This window comes from Terrapene carolina, unplaced genomic scaffold (genome assembly GCF_002925995.2).
Source record: "Terrapene carolina triunguis isolate 2854851 unplaced genomic scaffold, T_m_triunguis-2.0 Scaffold95, whole genome shotgun sequence".
Classification (NCBI taxonomy): Eukaryota; Metazoa; Chordata; order Testudines; family Emydidae; genus Terrapene; species Terrapene triunguis.
Window position 1 is genome coordinate 111,724 of NW_020664446.1, and position 24,021 is coordinate 135,744.

The 24,021-nt window shown below is 46.8% G+C and overlaps 1 protein-coding gene across 1 annotated transcript in view; it reads right to left on the reverse strand.

The window, feature by feature from the left end:
• Positions 1-1,907: 1,907 nt before the first annotated feature.
• TCTN3 (tectonic family member 3) overlaps positions 1,908-24,021 on the reverse strand; it is a 78,310-nt gene continuing 56,196 nt past the window's right edge. Inside the window, exons 10-12 of the mRNA XM_026651024.1 lie at positions 22,930-23,095; positions 18,714-18,851; positions 1,908-3,593 (exon numbers count right to left, since the gene is read on the reverse strand). Coding sequence (XP_026506809.1) covers positions 3,372-3,593; positions 18,714-18,851; positions 22,930-23,095 — 526 coding nt within the window. The 3' untranslated portion in view covers positions 1,908-3,371. The remainder of the gene's footprint in view (positions 3,594-18,713; positions 18,852-22,929; positions 23,096-24,021) is intronic.

Genomic DNA, 24,021 nt, shown 5'->3' on the forward strand with positions numbered 1-24,021 from the left:
GGAGATACACCTCTCCGCAGTATGGCACAAAATTGGAATTTGCTTTATTAGTCAAAGTTTTGTGTTACTTGGATCTAAAATTGCAACCACTTCTGCAACATTCTTCTTAACAAATTCTCCATCACAATATGGACATTTAGCACGAGTGATATTCCATGACATAACAAAACTAGCTTCGCTCATTGCCAACTTCCTTACTGAATGCCAAGAGTAGTGTCTGACTATTTAGGCATGATTTTAATGCTTGTTTATCCTTAATTCTAATTCAGGAGGGTATTTAGATGAAAAGTTATTGTGATTCATTCCGTAGTGACGTTTCAAGTTGCTCGCTTTGTAGTGAGTGAGCAATGCATTGCAGTTAAGGCATAGGGGTTTGTCACCTTTAACAGTGAATGCAAAATCTTCCTCCCATTCTGGCTTAAAACTTCGGTTTTCTTCTTCACGCTTGCATTTCTTACAATTTGAAGATATCATTGTCATCCACAAAATTAACGTAGAGTTAACACTTAAATCTAAAACTATTCAAATGAGATTTATCAGAGGGGTAGCCGTGTTAGTCTGAATCTGTAAAAAGCAACAGAGGGTCCTGTGGCACCTTTAAGACTAACAGAAGTATTGGAGCATAAGCTTTCGTGGGTGAATGCCCACTTCATCAGACGCTCCAAATGAGATTTGTGAACAGTAAATACAGCCTGTATTCTGTGGAATGCAGGGAGAACGTGAGCACACGAGGGCCGCACAGCACAACATCTGAAAACAGAATGATGCAATTTCCTGATATAATGCACATGTGAGAGCTTCTCTTTCTATCGGCCTCACTCTCACGGTAGCTCAGGGCTTAAAATCTTTTGAAGTATTTCCTGCCCCTTCCCCCCCACCACATTCTCTGCCTACCAGATATGGGGGAGGGTGTGTGGGGGGGTCTCGAGATTTTAGCCTGGGGGCAGCGCCGGGGCTCTTGGCTTCTGCCCCACGGGAGGCACCAGGGCTTGGGGCTTCAGCTCGTGAGCCGCATTTTAACTGTAAAAAAGCCGCATGCAGCTCGCGAGCTGCAGTTTGGCAACAACTTGAATAGATCTGTCAAGGCTGATTCACCACTCTGGCACTTTGAGTGCAGAAGGTGGGGGCCCGCAAGGATTCTAAAAAATTAATACTGGCCACTCCAGGCTGGTATTAAACTCCCAAGGTTACAGCTTTTCTCTCCCCTTGGATGGGTAGATGCTGCCACCACCCAAGTGCAAACCCCCCCCGCCCCCGGCTTTTGAGAACCCAGGAAGGAGCACTTGGGAATTCCTTCCTGTGGGGTACCCTCAAACCCTCACACCCCCTCCGGGGAAAAGCTGAGAAAGAAAACAAAGGAAATCAGCTGTTGCCACCAGCTAATTAAACAACATATGCGCTAACCTCTTAGGACACAAAAAACCCAATCCTGTTCTTAAAGGTAAATTTTATTAAAAACAAAAAGAAAGAAAATACATCTGGAACTTAGGCTATTGCTAGATTTAAAAAGAGCAAATATAATAATTAAGCATCAAGAATGGTTTTCTTGAGGTCCAGTTTAAAGGTTACAAGCAAAACAAAAGCACCTGGGGTTAGCACAGAGGAGTCCACAAACCAATAAGAAATAACCCTAATCACGTCTTCCTAGACATTCCCTGATTTACTTACATATCTGGGGTTTCATATAAGCAATTCCTAGGTATGATTTGATGGTTTTCCATACCTGGCTCAAAGCTCTTACAGCATAGTCCCAGCCCTGCCTCTGCTCTGTCCACTCTCTCTGGAGAATGACAGACAGACAAAGAGAAGTTTTTTCCCAATTTTAAAAAGTTCTAGCCCTTCCATTGACTCTGCCCACTCCCTTTCTTTTACTTATGGGCTTTTTAACCCTTTACAGGTAAAGAAAGTAGAGAACAGCTACCAAGAGGGATGTTATAGCTAACTGGCTGGCTGGGTGTCCATAAAAGGAAGCTACCCCCCTTCATTTATCCCAAGATCTAGAGGTCTTTTCTGGCCCTGAAATCTATGAAATGTCACTGAGCCACAGGAGGCCAGAATCAAAGCCTAGGTGTTGCATGAGACTGCAGTCTTATAATAAGTTGCAAATCTTTTCTAAAATAATTAACTTTAATCTCCAACTCTGACTGCTCACAATGGCTCATCTCTTATACATCATCCAACATTCACGATGGCTGTCACTGCCAGTATAGCCTCTGCTTGGACCTGGAGCAGTAGTACTGCCCAGTTTTAGAGAATCCTAAACCACCACAGGTGGGGAGTGTGGCACTGAGCCTGTATGCATGAGGGAAGAGCTGTGAGGGTGGAAAGGAGAGCTGTGAAAACACCTGGGCATAAAATTCCCAGGACAGTAATCCCAAAGGACAGAACCTCCATAATTCCTTGTGTCTTGCATATCCATCTTGCAAATAAAAACATTTTAATAAAGTAATGCATGTTCAGTTGACAATTTTATTTGAAGAGATTAATACAAAAATAAGAGATAAAGATTGACACAGATGCACAAGGCCAGCTTATTTAAAACGGGCCAGAGGAGACTAGCAGATAGGTCATTATAGAATCAATCACTGAATAATAATTCAGGTCCCCTAACAAAGGCATACATTCTAAAGCTAGTCACAGGGGCACTGATGGTTTCATACAGAAACTATCACTGGATAAATTATATCAGATTTAAAATGTATGAATTACAATTCCACATGAAAAGATGAGGCTCTTCTGTAATAGGGAGCTGAACAAGTGAACTCCAGACTCCCCACCAATAGGGAGGGAAACTAGAAATGAAAGCTGCACTTCTCTCCATACCGCTCAGCTTGGAAGGGACTTTACCTTCTTGTAGGGGACAGAATAAAGAAAGTTCCTTTTCATTCCCTCTCTCCTCTTTGTTCCACACAGAGACTGCTCCTTCTGCCCTCCCATCCCTCATGAGCAACGCTGCGTTGACCTTCACAAATCTGCATAAAGGGGTTGCAGACATGGAAGAATCAAAGGTGACAGATGTTAATCATGTCACAATGCACTACAGGAAGGAACAGGGATACCATGATGATAGGCACAGGATGAGAACCTAAACAGAATAGAAGAGTCTTTGGTCTGCATCATATTCTGACTGTACCATTACACTAACAGGATTCCCTGAAACACCTGCCTTTTCTAGCTGTCAGATAAACACCTTCTTTGCTGCTCACAAGAACAAAGAGGAATCATTTAGGTTACTGTCTCTCTTGTATTGTCTCACCCAGGTAAGGAACAGGCACCAGATATGACACCAGGATACAACAGGATGGAGTGAGCTCTCTGGTACTATCTGGGCAAAAATGTCATGAGGAGCAGAGCACCAGACTTCATTCTCTTCAGAAACTGAGAATGCTGCAGAATGTGAGAGACATCAGGAAAGCACCAGCCAGGTCTCCTTGACAGCTTATCCCCCCATTCAATGCAACCTTGAAGGGGAAAAAGAAGTCAAATGGGAGTTTCCAATATGTGCTGGGCTGGCTACGTGGAGGCTCTGGCCATTCTGTCATGTCAGTGAAGGCAACAACGGTTGTCAAAGGCACCATGGTCATGCTGAGGGACTGCAAGAAAAGGAAAACACCAACAGCTTAGCATTCCCAGAGCCACAGATGCATCTTCCAACCTAGGGCATGTTTCTGCAAAGGTAATGGCTGCCCAAAACGACTGGTGCAGCTCCAAATAGCAAGCAGTCTCCACCAGCTATTATTACCATCTTCCGCAGATTGATCATATTTTCAAAGCGAAAAGAACTCTGACACTGTGGTCAGGCATATTACAGGGAAGTGTTTCGGTGAGGTATAAGAGAAATGTAGTACTTCCATGTGTGGGTATGTCCCTTTCTCTTCCCCCTTCAGAATGAAGAACTGGGACACTTTACAGAGCAGTGTAGAAGAATAGTTACTTACCCTGCAGTAGCTGTGGTTCTCCTAGATGTTTTTGTCAGTGTGGTTCCCACTGTAGGGTGCGCATGCACCTCATACATGCAAAACCAGACTTTTTTTTTATTGCTGTGTCCGTTGGGGTCACACATGCACCCTGTGCTGTGTCATGTTTCCATGAGAGGGCGCAAAAGGCAGAGCAGCCATGACCTTCTCTTGGTTCCCTCACAATTTGAAGCTTCTGGTAACCAAGGCTCCGAGCGAAGGTCATGAGATCCACACTGACAACATCTAGAAGAATCACAGTTACTGTAGCATAACTAACTATCCTTTCTTCCACTATGTATCAGTGTGGAGCCCTACTATAGGTGATTGGCAAGCAGTATCCCCTCAGGACAGTGGGAATGAGGAATTCCAGCTGCGTCAGTCAAATAGGGATCGTAGTTCTTGTGACCCGTTGTGCCTGGGGCAGCCCTCACTGGTAACGCCAAGGTCAGGGCAGGCTGCAAAAGGGAGAGCAGATACTCCCAAGACTGGTGGGTAACACTGAAGCTACACTCCCCAACCAGTCACAAACTGTGCTTCTGATCCCCCACACTGGTTATCAAAAAGCAAAAAAAGAAATATCACAGCCCCCTTTATTGCATTCCAGTTCTCTGCTCCCAATCAGCGCCTAGGTCCAGTACAATGAGAAATTAAAAAAACTCTGCGCACATATATAAAATGTTCTTCTGACCCCAAAGGGTCAGTCATGTTACCAGGTCAGTATTGGTTTGGATCTTACCACGCTGCCAGCCAATCCCTTAGTGTCTAAAACTAAAGGTTTCTTATAAAGAAAAAAGAAAGAACAAGCAGAGAGATGTTAAAGGGTAAAACAGTCACATACATACAAAGACTTCAAAGTCCATATATCAGGTTCCTAGCAGTATTGGTGAGTTTGCTGGCTTGAAAGTCCCTCTGGAATACATCCACAGCTTGGATGGGTCATTCATTCCTTTATTCAGAACTTCAGTTTGTAGCAAAGTTCCTCCAGAGGTAAGAAGCAGGATTGAAGACAAAATGGAGAAGATGCAGCTGCCTTTTATAGTCTTTTGCCATGTGGCCTGTGCTTCCTTTGTTTCCAACACAAGCTGCCCAGCACATGGCTTGGAGGACCTTTTCTGTCCATAGGCATGCCCATGCATGCCTTGCTGAGTCATAAGGTGTATCCTCTGCCGTCTCTCAATGGGTCAGTTGTATAGCTGATGGTCCTAAATGGGCAATCAAGCAGGCTAGGCAGTGCTGATGCCAAACTGTCTAAGGGTGTCACCCAGAAGCATAGCACAAGTTTGAAATACAGACATATATACATATCTATAACTCATAATACAAAGGTGATACAAACACATAAATGAGATTATCATATCTGGCAAATTATAACATTTTTGCCGATACCATACATGGCATATCTGGCATAACTCATCACAATTTTACAATATTGATATTCATAATATCCACAAGTGTCTCCCAGATTCCATACAGTGTCACAGTTCTACTCTCCTAAACTTGGCATCTGATCAGCTAAGTCCAAGGCACAGTGCTTGACAAAAGTCAGTGGTTTACTCCACATCTCTGCCTTGCAGATATCTGATAGTGGCACATGTCTGAAAAAGGTGGAAGAAATCACTTGAATGCTGGTGGAGTTAGCCTTGATATTTAGTGGGAGAGGTATACTAGCCAACTAATAACATGAGGATGCATCATGTGATCTGTTTCAATATTCTTTGAGATTGAAGAGGTTGACCTTTTGAAATCTCTGGTATAGGGAGAAATAGACAGGGTGACAGGTGGAATGATTTAGTTCTGTCAATAGAGCAGAGACCTGGAAATGACTAGTGTGTGTAATTTCTTTTCTCCCAGTGATAAATGTGCTTTTTAGATGGAGACAGGCAAGCTGATGGATTGGCTCAGATGGAATTCTGAGACCACATTGGAGAGGAAGTTCTGATGAGGTCTCAGCATCACCTTATTCCTATGGAACTGCATTTGGGTTCAGCTAGGAGCACCTGAAGCTCACTTACTCTTCTGACTGAAGTGATAGCGACTAGGAAGACTGTTTTCAGAGTGAGGTGGTCCAGGAAGCATTCTGAGAGAGGCTCAACGAGAGGCTCCATCAGTCTCAAGAGGACTATATTGAGGTCCCAGGCAGGAGAGGGTTCTCTGACCAGTGTGTGAGCATGTAGTAGCTCTTTAAGAAACTTTGATACCATGGGGTGAGAGAAGACCAAACACGACTGCACAGGCAGGTGAAAAGTTGAAATCACTGTGAGGTGCACTTCAGTAGAACTGAGTAAGAGACTTGTCTGCTTGACGTACAGTAGATCTTCAAGGATCTTTGGTACTGAGGCCTGGGCTGGGTATAGGCCATTTTGGGCTACCCATATTGAGAACCTATTTCCTGTGCAAGAATATGTCCTTCTGGTAGATGTTTTCCTGGACCTGTATGGAGCAGTTTCTCTGTGGTGGTCAACCACCCACTAGCCACACCATCAGGTGCAGAGACTCTGGTCTGCATGATATGTCTGGCCACAATGCTGCAAGATCAGATCCAGGCTGTCTGAGAGATGGATCAGAGGCTGAATGGACATCTGGAGTAGGTCTGTGAGCCAGAACTGCCTTGGCCCATATAAAGCCACCAGAAAGATTGTAGCTTTGTCTCTTGATTTTGGAAATCATCCTGGGAATCAAGGGAATTGGTGGGAAGGCATACAAGCAAGCCCTTGTTCCACTGTATCAAGAAGGCATCTGTTAGCATCCTTGGACTCAGGACTCTTGTGGAGCAAAAGCTCTTGCATTTTGCATTGTCCTTAATGGCAAAAAAGTCTCTCATGGGAATCCCCACTGATGGAATATCAGTTCTGTGGTGGATCTGTGTAATGACCATTCCTGGTTGGTCATTGACTGTCCTGATTAGGAAGCCTTCTAAGTTGTTGCTGATTCCTGGGAGGTGAAGGGATATTGGTCTTACCACACTCTGATGGTACCAATTCCAGAAATCGGTGGCCTCTTGGCAGAGGAGCAAGGAGCAGGTGCCCCATTGCTTGTTTATGTTGTTGCATGGCTGTCATATTGTCTGTGAAGACCTGCATTATCGAGTTTGAGGACAGGCAGGAATGCCAGACAAGCTAGTCCGATGGCTCAGAGATCTAGAACATTCATATGAAGCCCCATGTCATTTGGGGATCAGGTGTCTTTGATCTGCAAGTGGTCCAAGTGAGCTCCCCAACCTGTCACTGATGCATCCATGAGCAGGGTCTTTGTTTGGGAGGACTCTGAAAACCTGATTGCAGGTTCAAGCCGCACAACCAGTTCTGCAATGACATGATGTGGTACTATGACCTTTCTGGCCATTGGATGTTTCATCGACCAATAGACAGTCTTGAGCCAGAACTGGAGGGTCCACAAGCAAAGTCTGGCAAGTGGTGTCATGTATATGCATACCGACATGTGGCCTAGCACTGCGAGGCATATTTGTACTGTTGTAGTTAGTTGTGACATCAAATGAAGTAAGAGTCCTAGTAGCAACTGGAACCTGTCCTCAGGCAGTGCACTCTTTCTGATGTCGAGTAGATTAGCATTCATAGAGCTGCTATTATCTGCAACAGCATGAATGACAACTTTTCACAGTTCACTAGAAGTCTCACCCAACTGAATAGGGACAAAGCGCAGTCCTAGCTCGCTGAGATCTTCCGTTGTGACCTGTCCCAGATCAGCCAGTTGTCCAAATAGGCATTGACATGAATACCTTAACTCCTCAGGTGGGCCATTATCACCACAAGGTATTTTGTGAAGATCCTTGATGCCGTAAAGAGTCCAAACTGCCATACCTTGTACCAATTCTGATTCAACTCTATCATAAAATCTCAGGTACTTACTATAGGCCAGGTGGACGGCAACATGGAAGTAAGTACACATCCTGCATGTCAAGAGCCACAAACCAGCTCTGAGCCTGCACAAATGGACTTCATGGATTCACAGCTTCACAGATTCCAAGCCCAGAAGGGATCCTTGTGTTCATTTAGTCTGACCTCCTGTATATAATGGCACAAAGAATACCCTTTTATAAAGTTTGCGGACAATATCAAGCTGGGAGGGGTTGCAAGTGCTTTGGAGGGGAGGATTAGAATTCAAAATGATCTGGACAAACTGCAGAAATGTCTGAAGTAAATAGGATAAAATTTAATAAGAACTAATTCAAAGGAAGGAACAATCAGTTGCACACATGCAAAATGGGAAATGGCTCCCTAGGAAGGAGTACTGTAGAAAGGGATCAGGGATTATAGTTGACCACAAGCTAAATATGAATCAACAGTGTAACACTGTTGCAAAAAAAGCAAACATTCTGGGATGTATTAGCAGGAATGTTATAAGCAAGACACAAGAAGTAATTCTTCCACTCTACTCTGCGCTGATTAGGCCTCAATTGGAGTACTGTGTCCAGTTCTAGGTGCCACATTTTAGGAAAGATGTGAACAAATTGGAGAAAGTCCAGAGGAGAGAAATAAAAATGATTAAAGGTCTAGAAAACATGACCTATGAGCAAAGATTGAAAAAAAATGGGTTTGTTTAGTATGGAGAAGAGAAGACTGAGGGGGCACATGATAAGAGTTTTCAAGTATATAAAAGATTGTTACAAGGAGGAGGGTAAAAAATTGTTCGCAATCTCTGAGAGCAGGAAAAGAAGCAATGGGCTTAAATTGAAGCAACAGAGGTTTAGGTTGGACATTAGAAATAACTTCCTAACTATCAGGGTAGTTAAGCAGTGGAATAAATTGCCTAGGGAGATTGTAGAATCTCCGTCATTGGAGGATTTAAAGAACAGATTAGACAAATACCTGTCAAGAATGGACTAGTTATTACTTAGTCCTGCGTCGAGTGCAGAGGACTGGACTAGATGACTTACAGAGGTCTCTTCCAGTACTATATTTCTATTATATGAGTCTATAACACAGGCACAGAACTTCCCCTGGAGCATATCTTTTAGAAAAACACCCAATCAGTGATAAAGAATCCACCACAATCCTTGGTAAATCGTTCCAATGGTTAATTACTCTCACTGTTAAAAATGTACACCTGTGGTGGGGCGGCTGCCCCACGCCCGGAGAGGGTGGGCTGCGGCAGGCCTGGGTGCCTGCGTAGACGCGCAGCCAATCCGAGAAGGGCTTACTGGGGGCCAATCAGAAGACAGATTGGGACCAGCCAATCAGGGCCCAGCTCAGCCATATAAAAGACTGCTCAGAGCGAGAGCAGTCAGTCTGTCCCAGGCCTTCAGAGGGGAAGTTCGCGCACCCAGCAAAGGCGAGACGACAGGCGGGACGCCACCTGAAGAGGGCGCTCTACTGGTTCGAATTAATTCCCCGAGACGACCAGGAGGAGGCGCCGCAGCGGTGAGCCACTACCCTGTCACAACACCTTATTGCTAGTCTGAATTTCTCTAGCTTCAACTTCCAGTCACTGGATCATCTTTTACCTTTCTTTGCTAGACTGAAGAGCCTATTATTAAATATGTGTTCCCTATGTAGGTATTTACAGACTAATCAAGTCACCCCTTAACCTTCTTTTTGTTAAACTAAATAGATTGAGCGCCTCGAGTTTCTCACTATAAGGCAAGTTTTCTAATCCTTTAATCATTTTCATAGCTCTTCTCTGAACCCTCTCCAGTTTATCAACATCCTTCTTGAATTGTGGACACCAGAATTGGACACAGTGTTCCAGCAGCAGTCACACCAGTGCTAAGTACAGAGGCAAAATAACATCTCTCTGCTTGTACTCAAAATCCCCATTTCTGCATTCAAGGATAAATTAGCCCTTTTGGCCATAGCATTGCACCGTGAGCTCATATTCAGCTGATTACCTGTCATGATTCCCAAAAAAATTTCAGGGTCACTTCTTCCCAGGATACAGATAGTTTTTTTTTTCATTCCTTGTCTTTTCAGATCTCAAAACCTGTTTGGATTTTTCATTAATAGCAATAATATTTCATCGGAGAAACTTGCTATTTCTGATCTGTTTGTTTGGAAGTTGCCAATATAGAAGATGGTCTTAGAATCATAGAATATCAGGGTTGGAAGGGACCTCAGGAGGTCATCTAATCCAACCCCCTGCTCAAAGCAGGACCAATTCCCAACTAAATCATCCCAGCCAGGGCTTTGTCAAGCCGGGCCTTAAAAACCTCCAAGGAAGGAGATTCCACCACCTCCCTAGTTAAAGCATTCCAGTGCTTCACCACCCTCCTAGTGAAATAGTGTTTCCTAATATCCAACCTAGACCTCCCCCACTGCAATTTGAGACCATTGCTCCTTGTTCTGTCATCTGCCACCACTGACGACAGCCAAGCTCCATCCTCTTTGGAACCCCCCCTTAGGTAGTTGAAAGCAGCTATCAAATCCCCCCTCATTCTTCTCTTCTGGAGACTAAACAATCCCAGTTCCCTCAGCCTCTCCTCATAAGTCATGTGCTCTAGACCCCTAATCATTTTTGTTGCCCTCCGCTGGACTCTTTCCAATTTTTCCACATCCTTCTTGTAGTGTGGGGCCCAAAACTGGACACAGTACTCCAGATGAGGCCTCACCAATGTTGCATAAAGGGGAACGATCACGTCCCTCGATCTGCTGGCAATGCCCCTACTTATACAGCCCAAAATGCCATTAGCCTTCTTGGCAACAAGAGCACACTGTTGACTCATATCCAGCTTCTCATCCACTGTGACCCCTAGGTCCTTTTCTGCAGAACTGCTACCTAGCCATTCGGTCCCTAGTCTGTAGCAGTGCATAGGATTCTTCCGTCCTAAGTGCAGGACTCTGCACTTGTCCTTGTTGAACCTCATCAGGTTTCTTTTGGCCCAATCCTCCAATTTGTCTAGGTCCCTCTGTATCTGATCCCTACCCTCCAGAGTATCTACCACACCTCCCAGTTTAGTGTCATCTGCAAACTTGCTGAGAGTGCAGTCCACACCATCCTCCAGATCATTAATAAAGATATTAAACAAAACCGGCCCCAGGACCGACCCTTGGGGCACTCCGCTTGAAACCGGCTGCCAACTAGACATGGAGCCATTGATCACTACCCGTTGAGCCCGACGATCTAGCCAGCTTTCTATCCACCTTACAGTCCATTCATCCAGCCCATACTTCTTTAACTTACAGGCTGACTGGCCTGTAGTTCCCCGGATCCTCCTCCTTCCCTTTTTTAAAGATGGGCACTACATTAGCCTTTTTCCAGTCATCCGGGACCTCCCCCGATCGCCATGAGTTTTCAAAGATGATGGCCAATGGCTCCGCAATCACATCCGCCAACTCCTTTAGCACCCTCGGATGCAGCGCATCCGGCCCCATGGATTTGTGCTCATCCAGTTTTTCTAAATAGTCCCGAACCACTTCTTTCTCCACGGGAGGGCTGGTCACCTCCTCCCCATACTGTGCTGCCCAGTCCAGCAGTCTGGGAGCTGACCTTGTTTGTGAAGACAGAGGCAAAAAAAGCATTGAGTACATTAGCTTTTTCCACATCCTCTGTCACTAGGTTGCCTCCCTCATTCAGTAAGGGGCCCACACTTTCCTTGACTTTCTTCTTGTTGCTAACATACCTGAAGAAACCCTTCTTGTTACTCTTAACATCTCTTGCTAGCTGCAACTCCAAGTGCGATTTGGCCTTCCTGATTTCACTCTTGCATGCCTGAGCGATATTTTTATACTCCTCCCTGGTCATTTGTCCAATCTTCCACTTCTTGTAAGCTTCTTTTTTGCATTTAAGGTCAGCAAGGATTTCACTGTTAAGCCAAACTGGTTGCCTGCCATATTTACTATTCTTTCTACACGTCGGGATGGTTTGTTCCTGCAACCACAATAAGGATTCTTTAAAATACAGCCAGCTCTCCTGGACCCCTTTGCCCTTCATGTTATTCTCCCAGGGGATCCTGCCCATCTGTTCCCTGAGGGAGTCAAAGTCTGCTTTTCTGAAGTCCAGGGTCCGTATTCTGCTGCTCTCCTTTCTTCCTTGTGTCAGGATCCTGAACTCGACCATCTCATGGTCACTGCCTCCCAGGTTCCCATCCACTTTTGCTTCCCCTACTAATTCTTCCCTGTTTGTGAGCAGCAGGTCAAGAAAAGCTCTGCCCCAGTTGGTTCCTCCAGCACTTGCACCAGGAAATTGTCCCCTACACTTTCCAAAAACTTCCTGGATTTTCTGTGCACCGCTGTATTGCTCTCCCAGCAGATATCAGGGTGATTAAAGTCTCCCATGAGAACCAGGGCCTGCGATCTAGCAACTTCTGTTAGTTGCTGGAAGAACGCCTCGTCCACCTCATCCCCCTGGTCTGGTGGTCTATAGCAGACTCCGACCACGACATCACCCTTGTTGCTCACACTTCTCAACTTTATCCAGAGACTCTCAGGTTTTTCTGCAGTTTCATACCGGAGCTCTGAGCAGTCATACTCCTCTCTTACATACAATGCAACTCCCCCACCTTTTCTGCCCTGCCTATCCTTCCTGAACAGTTTATATCCATCCATGACAGTACTCCAGTCATGTGAGTTATCCCACCAAGTCTCTGTTATTCCAATTGCATCATAGTTCCCTGACTGTGCCAGGACTTCCAATTCTCCCTGCTTGTTTCCCAGGCTTCTTGCATTTGTGTATAGGCACTTAAGATAACTCATTGATCGTCCCTCTTTCTCAGTATGAGACAGGAGTCCTCCCCTCTTGCGCTCTCCTGCTCTTGCTTCCTCCCAGGATCCCATTTCCCCATAATCCTTCGCTGGCTCAACAATACCTTCATTAATAGGTAAGGCTAATCATAGAATCATAGAATATTAGGGTTGGAAGAGACCTCAGGACGTCATCTAGTCCAATCCCCTGTTCAAAGCAGGACCAACACCAACTAAATCATCCCAGCCAAGGCTTTGTCAAGCTGGGCCTTAAAAACCTCTAAGGAAGGAGATTCCACCACCTCCCTAGGTAACCCATTCCAGTGCTTCACCACCCTCCTAGTGAAATAGTGTTTCCTAATATCCAACCTAGACCTCCCCCACTGCAACTTGAGACCATTGCTTCTTGTTCTGTCATCTGCCACCACTGAGAATAGCTGAGCTCCATCCTCTTTGGAACCCTTCTTAAGGTAGTTGAAGGCTGCTATCAAATCCCCCCTCACTCTTCTCTTCTGCAGACTAAATAACCCCAGTTCCCTCTGCCTCTCCTCGTAAGTCATGTGCCCCAGCCCTCTAATCATTTTTGTTGCCCTCTGCTGGACTCTCTCCAATTTGTCCACATCACGTCTGTAGTGGGGGACCAAAACTGTACGCAATACTCCAGGTGTGGCCCCACCAGTGTCGAATAGAGGGGAATAATTACTTCCCTCGATCTGCTGGCAATGCTCCTATTTGGAGTAGAAGGTTGTAGGAAACAATGTATATGACTTTTCTTGCATAAGTTCCAAAGGAATTTCTAATGTCTCTGCCATCCTCTTTAACAGCTCTGGAAAGGTTTTGAAGGCTAATGTCATAGGAGTAAACAATGCCACAGCCTCATCAAGAGAAGGAGACAGCATTTGCCCTTCTGCAGAAGGATCATTTTGAATCTGCTCTTCGTCTTCCTCAGAGGCTATATTGTTTCCAAATATGTGGACTTCTGAAGAGCACATGAAGGCAATGAATCGTGTCTCTGTGGATCTGCATCCTGAATTAGAGGGAGAAGGGAATTGCTGATTTGAATTGTGCTAAGGAAACCAGTATGACCAGGACTAATAACCATACACATAAGACACGGCATGACAAGATACTGCCATCCACGGGGATAATTGAAAATCACATGGTGAACTCTTAGCTTGAGTAATTCTTGAAGATACCTAATAAGAGAGTCAAACAGAAGAGTCAAACATCATAAAAATGTATTTGAGGTAACTCTTTACTAGACTCAGTTGACAAAGAAAGAGAAAAATTCTCTGACAGCTGGGCTACTTTAGGAAGTGCAATAATTTGCTTAGGAGTGGATAGGAGGGCGACAGGGAATGGATCACTTGATGATTACCTGTTCTGTTCATTCCCTCCAGGGCACCTGGCATTGGCCACTGTCGGAAGACAGGATACTGGGCTAGATGGACCTTTAGTCTGACCCACTATGGCCGTTCTTATGACCGGAAGTCGCACAGCAGGTTTCATTATAGACATCCTATTGTCTTGCTGTACTGGAGATTTGGGTGAAAACGAATCAGGAGAATAGTAGATTCCAGACCCAGAGTGACCCTGATCACCTCAGGGAATAAAAATGCAGCTTCTGATGAAAAAGGCAGTACCAAGGAAGAAGCTGAATTCTTCTGAGCTGAGACCTTCAGTACAGAATCCCCCAGGGCCGAGAATTTGGCTGAGAAGTGGTGTTTCTGCCACTCAGGTACTGTGGCAGACAGTATAGCTCGTGAGGCACTCAAAGATGTATGCTCCCACTTGATGAGTCACTGAGTTTCTAAGCCACTGCAGCAGCTGGCATCAATGAAACTGACAACAGTGCTGGGAGAGAGGAATGCTTCAATGGCAACTCAGACTCCTTTGACACATGCTTGTCTGACTTCTTACATGATAGTAGGGAGGCTGAACACTATTGGTGCTGGGCTGACATTCCAGAGTCTTGTCTTTTTCTTCCACAGGCAGCAGGGGTCTCTGCGTGCTCCAACAAGAACTCAGTGTATTGCAGCAGACTCTTTATCAATGTATGAGGTCTCTTAAGACCTTTGTGACTAGAAGAGATCTCCCTCATCTCCTGAGCACTGAAGGCATGACTAGAGCAGGGAAGGGGTTGAAGTCCCTTGATCCCTCAAAGCCTCTGTGTTTGAAGGTGCTCTCAAACTATTTCTTATGGAAAGTCAAAGCTTTGATTTTCTAGCTTTATGTGCATTTATTAAAAGCCTTGCAGCTTTGCTGTTAAATGACTGTCCCCAAGACAGTATAAACACATATCTCGTCCATCATACAGAGGTATCATTCTTTTACATAATGGAAAAGACTTGAAGCTGGGGGAGCAAGACAGACAAATGGTGGGCAGCCTAGTGAAACTGACAAATACAACTGACCTAGCCTTAAGCTGCATTTTTTTTATTTTATTGCACGAGGGGGTCAAAAAGAAATAAAGTATATATGAAAAAAACCTAAACCAATTACTACAGATACAAGCAAACTCTCTATCCTAATCCAAAACTAATTAAAGGAGATGGAGGAACACAGAGGTTCTGACTCTCTGAAAAGGGTGGTCAGAAGGAACTAGTCTGCAGTTGGAGTCATTCAGCCCTTTATGCTGGGGGGGGGGGGGGGAAGCACGAAGGAACCCTTATGGGACAATATTAGAGAAAAATTCCCAAACTCCTGTGCAGGGCATCAGTACACATGAGTGAGATCCACATGCACAGGAGCTTGAAGGAGAATGCTTCTCCACCCTCCTGGAAGTTGGCTGAACAGTGGCTGAGGTTTGCCAGAGGGCTTTGGCCAGTTCCAGTATATCCTCATTGGTGGGCAGGGTGATTTTGGTAGGGTCTGACCTAGTCAAGATGCCAAAGAGTTTCCGTGACTTTTCCTGAATGACTATCATTTCTATATCCAGCTTCTCCACAATACAGGCTAGGAGATCCTGGAATGCCCTGAAATCATTGACTGGAGGGATGGGGGCTGAATGGACTCCCTAGTCCAATTACAGTGAAGATTCTTTTAGTGGACACTGAGGTTGTTGCTGTTCTTCCCTCAGGTCTTGGGCACTGGCCTGGCGGCTCTGATTCTGGTTTCGTGGTCCAGGCAGTGATGCCACTGCGAAGCCTGATCTCCTCCTCTTCCGGGGTCTATAGGAAGGGGATCAGCTATACACCTGTGCTGGGTCAGTGCCCTGTGGGGAGCACCTCCTCTGCGGGCTCTATGGTTGCTTGCGAATGATAGCAGGGAGGCTTCTCTGGTCAATGCCAGAGAAAATGCATAGACTGGTAATGATGAGGAAGAACAGTATTCCTCAAGTGGCGATGCAGGGGGGTGATGTCTTGGCTCTGGTGCAGAGTCAGTAGCGATGTCACCCTCAAGGAAGATCTCGACTACTCTATGTGGATGTACCTCGGCACCATGCCAGTGCCTTTGCTGGTACTGACGTCTGTGATGCCTGTCCACCCAGCATTACTCCCTTGCTGAAGGTCTTGTCCTCAAAGGAGTGGCATTTCTTCTCCTCCCTTGCCAATGTCTAAAGCTGCATCTGGCCTCCGCTTGGTCTTTTCTCTCAGCTTCACCCATGTGTTTGTGTGTCGGCTCTGGGGACGGCTTTGCCATTGCCAAGGTGGTTATTGAAACTGGCTCCATCAACAGTCCTGGTGCTGGGGGGACTGGCACCAATGTAGGCAATGCCAATTTTGGTGTTTGTTTCATTTCCCACCCCCCCCTTCTCGCTGCCCAGAGTGTGGTGTCTACTTGAAGAGGCACTCACTGAGCAGAACCTCTCTTTGGTTCCTTGGGGGTGGATATCTCCTCCAGGTCTGAGGCAATGCTACTTGATTGCTCAAGCAAGTGAAGTTTGGCAATGAATCCCTTGACTTGCATATCCTCAATGAAAACTATTTTCACACCACACAATTATCAGGAATGTAACACTTCCCCCTGACAGAAAGGGCACTGGCTAAGCCCCTTGACAAGAAGGAAGAGTCCATCATGGGTCAGCAGAGCTTACATGCTAAAGGCTTGCAGTCCGCCATGGCAGTTGGTGCAAAATGTCTCTTCCTGCTTTAAGGAGGGTGTACCAGGGAGTGGGGTGTCTCCTAGTGTCTCCTTCCTTCCTTTCTTTTTTATTTTTGTGTGGAATGTCCAGATCAAGGTATTCTTCTCAAAAACACACTAATCTGGAATGAGTCTGAAGCTCAAGGAAGAGTAGGGATGCAGACACTTGCCAGGTTCTGTCTCACTGCCATTCGAGGGAACTGAGGGAGGGTCACGGCTGCTCTGCTCATTATGCCCTTGCATAGAAGCATGAAAAGGCACATGATACATGTGTGCCCCTGACAGACACTGCTATTACACAATCCAATCTTGTGTGCATCTACAGTGGAATTCACACTGACACATACTCGAAGAACAATACTTACCTTTCTGTCACCAATTCACTGTTTTCTCCTAGCCCCAACCTCTTCCCTTACCACCTTACCACAAACCTCCAAGCTCAGAAAACCAATTTCCAGGCTCACAATCCTTCTTGACATCCACCATACCAGGTTCAGAACCATACCTACTGCTTGTTGCTGGTCCTGGAGAAGCAGGAGCAGAAGCAGCAGGGAAGAACTGTGGCTACAGGGAGTGAAGTGGATGTGAAATAGTCCCAAAGAAGCCTGTATCCCCTGCCTCATCCCTCTTCTGACTGCAGTCTATGTTCTGCAGTGCCAAAGGATCCTGGTGGCACTGCATTCTCCAGGAGCTGGAGCAGCCTAGTACACCAGGAGTCCTCCAGTGGCAATAGGTGGTACAGCACGCTGCAGCACACCAGCCACACTCACCAGTTCTGACATCACTGGTAGGGCTTAGCCCTTAATGACTGTCTCTCTCTTTCTTCCTCATACTTCCAGACTGGGGACATATTTCTTCCTCTGTCTCCTCAGCTCTAGTCCTAGGAAATGCTGATCAAAGCCTAAAGCTCTCTATTATTATTGTGTTCCCAATGACTCCAGATGTTCAGCACACACATACTCTCCCTGCCACTCAGTGGCATTCTGTTACCGTTTTACAGATTCCTAAACTGCAACCAAGGATCTGCTCCCAGGGAGGAATAGCCTGTATGGCATCCTTACACTTTTAATACATTATGAGCTGGGTGGGTGTGGGACTGAAGAAACTGCAGGCAACAATTCCATGGCGGGGACCTCTGACTTCACCCCAACACTCATTCTACAGAGTGTGGCTGAAGATGAGACATGCTCTGTGCCAAAGGCATGGGCAGAAAGATTACTCCATAGCTGTTTGTTGGAGAGCATGCTCAACTCCATGGCACCAGATCAGATAGATGGACACTGGTGCACTGTGGAAGTTAGGGGTTGTGTGCAAAGGACTTGTTCTCCTGTATGATCCAAAAAGATTGTTAAACTTATACTTGATACTTCTAACCATGTTTTCCTCCAAAAGGAAGAAAAAATAACCTAGACCATAAAATGACAGTATCTGAGAGTGGACCCTTATCTGGAGTACTCTGTTTACCTGTGATCACTTCACCTAAAAATATATATTAGAGAAAATATATATTGAATGAAGTATAAAATTTTAAAGACTAAAATGAAAATTGATCAGCCCCTTTGGAACCATTAAAAATTAAAAAGGCAGTAATTTCAGAACCAATAAAAAGGAAATATTTCCTTTTGCAGCACGTGGAATTCCTAGAAAGAGTGTCAAGACAAATTCTGTGTCAGAGTTTAAGAAAAGAGGGTAATTCTATGTTTACATAACTTTAAAGGTACATAATGTGATGACAAGAATAACCAAGAGTTTAATGTTTCAGGCCTAAAGTGGAAGAAGCTGCTCAGAGGTGGGAAGGAGCTCCCCTTTGCACAGCCATATACAATTGGTTAAGAACATTATGGGAGATTTTGTCCACCGTCTTCTGTGGGAGCATTAAATACTTGCCACTGCCAATCTATGTGAACAAATGATAAAATCCCGTGAACTCCAACCCTTCAATACCAGAGCTATATGAAGGATCCCTCAGACTTTATGTAACCCATATGCCCCATGTTATGGCCTTTGGGGGTGGAGGTGCATAATAATGGTGCTATACCTTCAGAGACTGACACTGATACCAATACCGTGCTCCCAGCACTTGACTTTGTGGGTTGGACTGGAGGCCCACCTCAGCCCACAATACCTGGATCTTCAAGGACACAGGAACCATACAGCAGGAGGCACAATTCCCAGCCTGAGAAAAAAAAAGGGGAACCCACGTGTTTTCACAGATTTTAAGGCAAGAAAGGACCATTAAAATAATCTATCCTCTGACCTCCTGCATAACAAAGGCCACAGAACCTCACCCAGTAATTTTAGCATCAAGCACATAACTTCTGGTTGAGCCAGAACATATCTTTTATAAAGATATCCAGTCTTGATTAAAGACTTCCATCATATTTCTAACTAAGTTATTCTAATACACCTCTACCTCAATATAACGCTGTCTTCGGGAGCCAAAAAAATCTTACCGTGTTATAGGTGAAACCGCGTTATATCGAACTTGCTTTGATCCACCGGAGTGCGCAGCCCCGCCTCCCCGGAGCGCTGCTTTACCGCGTTATAGCCGAATTCGTGTTATATCGGGTTGCGTTATATCGGGGTAGAGGTGTAGTTAATTACCCCCAATGTTAAAGATGTGCACCTTATTTCTAGTCTGAATTTGTTCACCTTCAGTTTCCAATCACTGGATCTTGTTAAGCCCTTTTCTGCTAGAATAGGGCCACCTACTATGAGAAATCTCTTCCCCATGTGAGTACCATAGGCGTGCGCAGCACATTTCATTAGGGTGTGCACCCATGGAGTCCCGCCCTAGCCCCGCCCCCGTCCTGCCCCCATCCACTCCCTCCTACTTTCTGCCCCCTGACTGCCCCCCTCAGAACCTCCAACCCCCCCTGCTCCTTGTCCCCTGACTACCACCTCCTGGGACCCCTGCCCCTAACTGCCCCCCAGGACCCCACCCCCTATCTAAGCCTCCCTGCTCCTTGTCCCCTGACTGCCCCCCTAGGACCCTACCCCCTACCTGTCCCCTGACTACCCCGACCCTTATCCACACCCCTGCCCCCAGACAGGCCCCTGGGACTCCCACGCCTATCCAACCGCTCCTCGCCCCCTGACAGGACCCCTAGAACTCCCGACCCATACAACGCCCCCTGCTCCCTGCCTGCCCCCCCCCCCCGCCCCCTGCCTGCCCCCTCCAGAGACCCCCCACCCCTAACCACCCCCCTGGGATCTCACCCCCTATCCAACCCACCCTGCTCCCTGTCCCCTGACTGCTCCCACCCCTTATCCAACCAGGGCCGGCTCCAGGTTTTCTGCCGCCCCAAGCGGCCAAAAAAAAAGCCGCGGCAGCGCGATCGTGCCGCTCCACTCTTCAGCGGCAATTCGGCGGCAGGTCCTTCACTCCGAGAGGGACTTGCCGCCGAATTGCTGTTGAAGACCCAGACGTGCCACACCAATAGCGGCCAGTGTGCCGCCCCTTGGTATCCGCCCCCCACCTGCCTACGGCTCTGGGATGGAGTTTGGGTGCTGGGTGCAGGCTCCGGGCTGGGGCAGGGGGTCGGTGTGCAGGAGGGGGTGAGGGCTGCAGGCTCTGGGAGGGAGTTTGAAAGTGGGAGGGGGTGCAGAGGGAGGGGGTGCAGGCTCTGGGAGGGAGTTTGGGGGCAAAAGGGTGTGTGTGGGAAGGGGGAGGGGGTGCATGCTCTGGGAGGGAATTTGGGGATAGGAAGGGGTGCAGGGGTGAGGGCTGTGGGGCTGAGGGGTTCATGATGCAGGAGGGGGCTCAGGGCTGGGGCAGAGGATTAGGGTGCGGGGGGATGAGGGCTCTGGCTGGGGCTGAGGATGAGGGGTTCACGATGCAGGAGGGGGCTCAGGGCTGGGGCAGAGTATTAAGGTGGATGAGGGCTGTGGATGAGGAGTTTGGGGTGTTGGAGAGGCTCAGGGCTAGGGCGGAAGGGCAGGGTAAGGGCAGCCTGCCCTGACATTAGGGGATGGGGGGCACTGGACCCTGGGCAGCAGACAGCAGTTGAGCAGGAATGTGCTACACCAGCAGCACAAGCAGGCACAGGAGAGGCGCACGCTGCTTTCTTTCAGGCAGGGACGCTCCGGGGTCGGGGTGGGGGAGACTCGCGGGGGAGGGTGGCAGGCAAGACCCACGGGGGGGGGCGGTGGCAGGTGGGAGGGAGACCCGCGAAGGGGGGGTGGCAGGCGGGGGCCTGCCCAGGAAGGCAGGGGAGGGGCCAGCGGCTTGCTGCTGCCGGGAGAGTGGAGCCATTTGTCCACCTGTTCATTAGGGTGTGCCCGTGCACACCCGGCACACCCCGTGCGCACGCCGATGGTGAGTACCTGAAGACTATGATCCAGTCACCTCTTAATCTTAGGCTAGGTCTACATTAGAAATGATACATTAGCACAGTGCTGCAGCTGCACTGCTGTAGCATTATAGTGTGGACACAACAGCGACAGAAGGGGTTCTTCTGTCACTGTAGTAAATCCATTTCTCCAAGACGTAGTAGCTAGGTTGACCTAGTGCTGTCTATATTAGGAGTTAGGTCAGCTTAACTACGTCCCTAAAGCATAGTGATGTAGCTGGGTAGCCCTAACTTTCTAGTATAGATCAGCCCTTAGATAGATAAACGTTGGATAAGTATTCTTGCCGCCAAGTTAAAGAAGTATGGGCTGGATGAATGGACTGTAAGGTGGATAGAAAGCTGGCTAGATCGTCGGGCTCAACGGGTAGTGATCAATGGCTCCATGTCTAGTTGGCAGCCGGTATCAAGCGGAGTGCCCCAAGGGTCGGTCCTGGGGCCGGTTTTGTTTAATATCTTTATTAATGAACTGGAGGATGGTGTGGACTGCACTCTCAGCAAGTTTGCAGATGACACTAAACTGGGAGGCATGGTAGATACACTGGAGGGTAGGGATCGGATACAGAGGGACCTAGACAAATTAGAGGATTGGGCCAAAAAAAACCTGATGAGGTTCAACAAGGACAAGTGCAGAGTCCTGCACTTAGGACGGAAGAATCCTATGCACTGCTACAGACTAGGGACCGAATGGCTAGGTAGCAGTTCTGCAGAAAAGGACCTAGGGGGTCACAGTGGACGAGAAGCTGGATATGAGTCAACAGTGTGCTCTTGTTGCCAAGAAGGCTAACGGCATTTTGGGCTGTATAAGTAGGGACATTGCCAGCAGATCGAGGAACGTGATCGTTCCCCTTTATTCGACATTGGTGAGGCCTCATCTGGAGTACTGTGTCCAGTTTTGGGCCCCACACTACAGGAAGGATGTGGAAAAATTGGAAAGAGTCCAGCGGAGGGCAACAAAAATGATTAGGGGTCTGGAGCACATGACTTATGAGGAGAGGCTGAGGGAACTGGGATTGTTTAGTCTCCAGAAGAGAAGAATGAGGGGGGATTTGATAGCTGCTTTCAACTACCTAAGGGGGGGTTCCAAAGAGGATGGAGCTCGGCTGTTCTCAGTGGTAGCAGATGACAGAACAAGGAGCAATGGTCTCAAGTTGCAGTGGGGGAGGTTTAGGTTGGATATTAGGAAACACTATTTCACTAGGAGGGTGGTGAAGCACTGGAATGGGTTACCTAGGGAGGTGGTGGAATCTCCTTCCTTGGAGGTTTTTAAGGCCCGGCTTGACAAAGCCCTGGCTGGGATGATTTAGTTGGGAATTGGTCCTGCTTTGAGCAGGGGGTTGCACTAGATGACCTCCTGAGGTCCCTTCCAACCCTGATATTCTATGATTCTATGATAAGGGTAAGTCTCAAAGGATAATAATTCAGCAGGATAACTCGATGGTCAGACAGAGCCCAATATTAACACAAATATTATAATACTAGCATTATAACAACAACAAAGAAGTGTGTAGAGTGATCTCTACTGCACACAGTCTCAGAACTGGCCAGTAAAACATTGGCTGCAGTATTAGACCTCTCCTACCCATTTATACACTGGTAATATGGAGTTACAAAAGTTAATCCTGCTGGTTCTCTGCTTGCCTAGTCAAAGATGAGCCTCTAGATAGCATGAGTGCGGAACAACAACATCTATTTGTATGCATTAGGGCCCATGAACTGGGTCAGTGGTCCTGACACACAGAGTAATATGTACCCTGTTTGACTCCAGTAGAGTGCTACTAACAAAAAAGGAAGAGCAAACTCTGACTCTCTCCCACTCATACAATCCCCAAAGCAATATCATCTTGGATGCCGAGCTCAGAAGAGAAGAAGTTGGGTTCAGAGTTGGCCCTCCATTCTTATTACCTGCATGCTGCAGTTCCGGATAATGATGCTGGTCCACTGATCTGTCTGGGTTGGCTCAGCACTGCCAATTATGGCCAGAGCCTGTGGGCTGCTCACCCCGTGGAGGGCCTGGTACAGCTTCTCCTGAAAGTAGCTACAGTTTCCATCCTCCATTGTTTGGGATATGCTGGAAATGAGACAGAACACATCTTTGGCAGTCTGAGTCCTTTGGAGCAGAGAAGAAGCCAGTTCTTAATACATAGCATTTTTCCTCAGTAATGACCCCATTTCAAGGTGTCTACTCCTTTAGTAATGACTGTAAGGAGGAATTTTGGAAATGTTAGTGTTCAATTCTGTATGGATTCAGCCCATGTCCTCCATGAAAGTAGAAGGGAGAAGAAGAGTGCACAAAACACTGACAGTGATTTGCTGCATGTTGAGGAGACTGATAGAGTGCCTCAGATATCCTGTCACCCTGGTTTTTTTGTTTGTTTGTTGGAGGAGGAGGGTATCTCCACTATCACCAGGAAGAGAATGAACCAAATTATTGACCCTGTAAATTATGGAATAGGAATATCACTTCCTAGAGTATCAGAGGGGTAGCCGTGTTAGTCTGGATCTGTAAAAAGCAGAATGCCGACGAAGTGGGCATTCACCCACGAAAGCTTATGCTCCAATACATCTGTTAGTCTTAAAGGTGCCACAGGACTCTCTGTTTCTTTTTACTTCCTAGAGTACTTCATTATAATGAAGGCTTGCCAGAATTTATTTTTTATACACACACACACACACACACACACACACACACACACACACACACAAAATTTAAGTACATCAGAAGCAGGAAGCCTGCCACTGGATGATCGAAGTGCTAAAGGAGTACTCCAAACAGACAAGGCTGTTGCGGAGAAGCTAAGTGAATTCTTTGCATCAGTCCTCACTGCAGAAGATGGGAGGGAGATTCCCACACCTGAGCCATTCTTTTAAGGTGACAAATCTGAGGGACTGTCCCAGATTGAGGTGTCAATAGAGGAGGTTTCAGAACAAACTAACAAGTTAAACAGTAATAAGACACTAGCACCAGACTGTACTCACCCAAGGTGGTATTCTCTT